General features: G+C 44.1%; 1 protein-coding gene across 2 annotated transcripts in view; it reads left to right on the top strand.

Moving 5' to 3' along the window:
- Positions 1-1,269: 1,269 nt before the first annotated feature.
- The window catches only part of CFAP299 (cilia and flagella associated protein 299), a 637,609-nt gene continuing 632,878 nt past the window's right edge, over positions 1,270-6,000 (top strand). For both annotated transcript variants that reach the window (XM_061145195.1, XM_061145194.1), the window contains exon 1: positions 1,270-1,399. In XM_061145195.1, coding sequence (XP_061001178.1) covers positions 1,289-1,399 — 111 coding nt within the window. In that variant the 5' untranslated portion in view covers positions 1,270-1,288. The remainder of the gene's footprint in view (positions 1,400-6,000) is intronic.

The following is a 6,000-nucleotide window of genomic DNA, read 5'->3' as shown; positions in this document are numbered from 1 at the left end:
TAGAGATTATTGTTTCCATCACTTAAAATCAGAACATTCATGACATTCTAATTTTGAGAGGGCCCTTTTAAAGTAAGAAAGCTAACTCAAGGTGAAGTATCTTAACAGATGTTTTCATTAAAAAATTTTTTTGCACTTCTGTGGAAAGCTTCAAAATCAACTCAGTAAGTACTTAGAGAGCAACTACCACAGGCTCAAGTGTTGTACAATGTGTTAATTCCCAAGGATGATTTGTAGAACATTAAAATCCAAAAATGGATTCTGAAAAATTTTGCCAGCTGCCAGGCTGGATTACTTTAAATCCATGTTTTCAAAATGTAAAACTCTGTTCTAAACGAAAAGTCTTTAGTAAAAACCTTTGCTTTCTAAATTTCCACAGATATTTTACCCTTTAAAAGAAGGCAGCTTCCACAGGCCAAGGTCTTTCTGTGCTTAATGAAACTTAAAAGGTTAAAAAAAAAGTTAAAACAAGCGCCTGGGGCTAAAAGAAGTCTTCAAAGGTATTTCTGTTCAGTTAGTTTCCTTTAGGAAATTCATAAATTCTTTCTCATATCCAGATATTAGCAATAACTTAAAAATAGGTGGCCCAGTGATAAAGAATCCTCCTGCCAATATAGGAGATGTAAGAGACGTGGGTTCGATCCCTGGGTCGGGAAGATCCCCTGGAGAAGGGAATGCCACCCCACTCCAGTATTTTTGCCCCGGAAATCCCATGGACAGAGGAGCCTGGCAAAGCTACAGTCCATGGGGTCTTGAAAAAGAGTCGGACTGACTTAGCAACTAAACAACAATAATAATTTGAAAATATTATGAATGTTTCTTTTGTTGATGGATTTGTTCACAAGTCCATTTCCAGAAATTTCTGTTTTGAGACACTGCAAAAAGGGACCTTCAGTTACCAGAGAACTAACCTTGGTAATTTGGTCCCTCACAGCACTGTTTTAGAAGGAGACTAGAAGCTCTGATCTGTAGTATTTTGTCTACATATCCTGGGAGGAGTTTCACCCTTTTCAATTTTGGATTGCAACTGCCTCTCTTCCAAAGGTACTCATTTTTATCGAAGTCCGAGTCTATTGAAGTCGTCAGCCTGGACTTGGGGAGGGTAATGTGAGACGGCGTTCCTAGGAGTGAGGCGGGAACCTGAAACCGTAACCAGACACGGGGGTGGGATTAACGCCCCAAACTCCGCACCGGTTTCTAACTGATTGGAAGGGAAGAAGTGGGTGGAATCTTCTGACCCTGCCCCCGCGCCTCCGTAGCTAGGGACGCTTCGGCCCAGGCAACCGCGATGGATCTGGATGAAGCGTCGACCACCGTGGACAATATAGTCACGCAGTTCAACACCTACGAAGACTTCCTGGACTCGCAGATCACGACCCTGGACTTGTACTACCTGGAGGTGAGGTCGGCCGTCCAGTAGGGTGGCCACCGCCTTTGCGTTCCCTGGGTCCGCGCACGATCCTGAGCCCGCGCGTCGTGGGGTGTTCGCCCCCTGGCGGTGAAGCTTGGGGACTGCAGGCGCGGCAGTTTCCCGACCGCGGCTCCAAAGCCACCGCGGTGCAGAGCCGCCGTGTCCGTGTCCCAACCCCCCCGGCCCCTTCATTATCTGGGTCTGCGCGGCATCCCGGCCCCTTGTGTCCGGGACGCCGCGCAGACCCGTGCCCGTGCGCACGCGCACCACACGCGCCGCGGGACCCGCGCCGCCCTCGCCGCCTCAGGAGGCCGCTCCCCTTCCAAAGTCCCGCCTCTTCGAGCTGGGGGGCTGGATTCGGAAACCCGCGGAGACCCTTCCGGGGGCGGCAGTTCAGGTCTGACACCCTGTTTCTCTTTGCCAGTTTGTACCAAAGAACAGAAGGCAGTATCCTTCCAGGTGTTGCTGGTGTTCTTCTGGGCATTTGGTTCCCTGAAGTCACCCCCAGCTAGTTGGTTCAGAAAGCGCTTTAATTACGGGTACACGTTTCAGCTCCCTGTAACTGCAGGCATGACTCTTGTTTATCGAGTTGATGGAGCACAGCTATTGCTGACAGTTAAAAAAAGAAAAAGAAAAAGCCTGCAGCACAGCAAAATCGGACGTAATTGGGATTGGCTACAGTCCTTAAATGTGTTGGGGATGGGTGGGGAACAGGTGGGGGGGGGGCAGGGAGGAGGGCAGAAGGATAAAGTGCTTGGCCTCCTGGAGGAGAATCAGGATGAGCGGGGGTGGGGGATGGGGGTGTGGGAATAATGGTCTGCGGGTCCTGAGAAGCAGGATATGGACCCAACTTCCCTGTAGCCCTGATATAGTCCCGAGACCAGGCTGATTAAATGGACGCTGACTTGGAAATTCTGCTGTTTTGGAGCCAGACCCCAGAACCCCAAGTTGCCCCATATTTAGGCCAGAGAGAGCAAGCTCTGCTGTGTGGGTCCACTCCGCATCTGAGTCTGAGAAGGATCTGTATCCTGCAGTGAACTCCATAAACACTTATTCACCACAACAGTAATTCCTTTAGTGGACTGAAATTTTTGGACTTGGAGTCCAAAATGATCGTATTAAAAGTTAGATTTTACTGCAGTGGGGATTCCACGGTCTGAAAAGTGCTTCTTCAAAATACATTCACATGCTACATAGGAACATAAATTTTTTTTAATACAATATATTTGACATGTACACAATGCTTTCATTTATTTGTTTATCCTTGGCTGCACTGGGTCTTTGTTGCTGTCCTCCAGCTTTCTCTAGTTGTGGTTCCTGGGCTTCTCCTTGCTGTTCCTGGGCTTCTCATTGCCGTGGCTTTTCCTTTTGTTGGAGCACAGGCTTTAGGTGTGAGGGCTTCAGTGGCTGCTGCACAGGCGCTTGGGAGTTGTGGCTTGCGGTCCCTGGAGCTTCAGTTCAGTTCAGTTGAGCCACTCAGTTGTGTCTGACTCTTTGCGACCCCATGGACTGCAGCACGCTAGGCTTCCCTGTTCATCACCAACTCCTGGAGCTTGCTCAAACTCATGTCCGTGGAATCGGTGATGCCATCCAACCATCTCAACCTCTGTCATCTCCTTCTCCTCCTGCCTTCAATCTTTCTCAGCATCACGGTCTTTTCCAGTGAATCAGTTCTTCGCATAAGGTGGTCAAAGTATTGGAGCTTCAGCTTCAGCATCAGTCCTTCCAATGAATATTCAGGACTGATTTCCTTTAGAATTGACTGGCTTGATCTCCTTGCAGTCCAAGGGACTCTTAAGAGTCTTCTCCAACACCACAGTTCAAAAGCATCAATTCTTCGGCACTCAGCTTTCTTTATAGTCCAACTCTCACATCCATACATGACTACTAGAAAAACCATAGCTTTGACTACATAGACGTTTATCGGCAAAGTAATTTAATATGCTGTCTAGGTTGATCATAGCTTTTCTTACAAGGAGCAAGTGTCTTTTAATTTCATGGCTGCAGTCACCATCTGCAGTGATTTTGGAGCCCCCCAAAATAAAGTCTCTCACTGTTTTCCCATCTATTTGCCATGAAGTGATGGGACTGGATGCCATGATCTTAGTTTTTTGAATGTTGAGTTGTAAGCCAACTTTTTCACTCTTCTCTTTCACTTTCATCAAGAGGCTCTTCAGTTCTTCTTCACTTTCTGCCATAAGGGTGGTGTCATCTGCATATCTGAGGTTATTGCTATTTTTCCCAGCAGTCTTGATTTCAGCTTGTGCTTCATCCAGCCCAGCATTTTGCATGATGTATTCTGCATATAAGTTTAAGCAGGGTGACAATATACAGCCTTGTCATACTCCTTTCCCAGTTTGGAACCAGTCCGTTGTTCAAACTACTGCACAATTGCTTTCATCTCACATGTTAGCAAAGTAATGCTCAAAATTCTCCAAGCCAGGCTTCAATAGTACATGAATCATGAACTTCCAGATGTTCAAGCTGGTTTTAGAAAAGGCAGAGGAACCAGAGATCAAATTGCCAGCATCCGTTGGATCATTGAAAAAGCAAGAGAGTTCCAGAAAAACATCTGCTTTATTGACTATGCCAAATCCTTTGACTGTGTGGATCACAGTAAACTGTGAAAATTCTTAAGGAGATGGGAATACCAGACCACCTGACCTGCCTCCCTAGAGCTTTCAGGCTTCAATGGTTGTGGCACCTGGGCTCAGTAGTTTCAGCTGAAGGACTCTAGAGCACTGGCTCAGTAGTTGTGGCTCATGGGGTTAGTTGCTCTGAGGCATGTGGAATCTTCCCAGTCAGGGATTGAACCTGTGTCCCTTGCATTGGTAGATGGATTCTTACCCATTGTGCCACCAGGGACGTCCAGGAACATAATTTTAAGGAAGTAAAAACATCTCACTTTAGTCCCATCTTTTCCATGAACAAATTGTGTGACCTTGGGCAGAAAATTTGATCTTTCTGGAATTATGTGTTAAAAAAAGCCAGGTGGTATTTCCAACATATTTTCTGACTTCAAAATCAAGCTTTTAACATTCTATACAGATAATATAAAATTAAAATCATGAAGGTTCAGTTTTATGCCTCGCATGGAAGTCACTGAAATAAATAAGGGGCAAAAAGTAGTGGTGCCAAACAATGTTTGCATCTAAATTTTTGAGTAAATAAATAAGAATGAAATATAGACAATAAATATCCCAATAGGATATAATTATCTTTGTAGCACATGTGCACAATTGCCAAGCTTAAGCTTAATATTGTTAAGAAAGGTTTCAATTTTTTTTTAAGGCAGAGTTTTTCATGTTAGCTAGCAATGAAGCTTATTGACATTGATTAGGAGTGAGAAATTAATACTTTGTGTTATATCAACCATAATTTCAAAGGTCTCCAAAATGGAAAATGATGACTATGTTTGGGGGAATGATAAAGAAATTTACTTTTAAATTTGATACTAGTTAAGCCATTTACTGTCAGCCAACTTCTTTCATTGGCCACTTTAGTGCTGACATAATAAGCACATGGAGGAAGACGGAGGCTACACATGGGCCCAGTTGCATGGGTGCCCTCTTGCAAAGGCTGATGTAGCTGAATAGCCAACTCAAATGACAGGCATTTGACCGTCAACAACCAAGTTGAATACCTACAATATAGCACCATTTCTCAAGGGAACCAGCCAACCACTTGGTGGCAAATTGACCACATTGGGCCCCTTCAACTTTGGAAAGGTCAACAATTCAATCTGATAGGAACAGATACATTTGGTAGTAATGGGTTTGCCTCTTCTGGCTATAGTCATAAGTCTGCTCCACTATCTAATGGCCTATGGAGTATTTTTTTTTCTCTTGGAGAAAAGCTTTTAAATATCATGAAACTATCAAATGTTTTCTCCTTTCATGATGGAGGTAGTCATATGTAACTAACCTGCTACCAAGTGGCTGGTTAATCCCTAAACCTTGGGCTTTTCATTTTCTTTTCCCATAGCCTTCAATACACTTAGACGGAACCAATGCCATTATCTTTCTTATTGTCACTAAATTGTCCTCTGGCAGAAAACACTTGGTTACCCAAAGCCCTGCCTTCATTGCAGGTCTGTAAAGTTGATAAATTAAATAACTTGGCCTCTGCACTTCACTGACTACAGCATAATCTTTTCTACTATAAACGGGGCTTGTGATACTTTTAATAAGATCAGAGAACCAATTCTAAGTAAACTAGAACCATTCAGAGAATCTGTCCTTTAAATTTCCATTCCTCTGGAATCATTGCCAATAGCCAACTGTGACTCATTCAGAGTTCAATAAGAGAAGCAGAACATGGACACACACACACACACACGTAGATATGAATATATGTGTGTCATGTATGTTTACTTTTTTATAGAGATTTCCCCCTACACCATTATGAGAACTGTTTAAATGTTGATGAACAGCTGTTTCTTTAGTGTCTGGAACCTGAAGTCACTAGGACAGACAGCCAGGAAGTAAAGTTACATGAGGTGTGGGGGAAACAAGGGGAAATGGACCTGTAAAAATATGCTAGAATTCATAAGGACACACTGGAACTTGGATCAGGCCCTAACCTCTTCT

The sequence above is a fragment of the Dama dama genome, chromosome 6 (assembly GCF_033118175.1).
Source record: "Dama dama isolate Ldn47 chromosome 6, ASM3311817v1, whole genome shotgun sequence".
NCBI classification, from domain to species: domain Eukaryota; kingdom Metazoa; phylum Chordata; class Mammalia; order Artiodactyla; family Cervidae; genus Dama; species Dama dama.
Note: the sequence above shows the minus strand (reverse complement) of the source record. Positions and strands in the feature narration are given on the sequence as shown.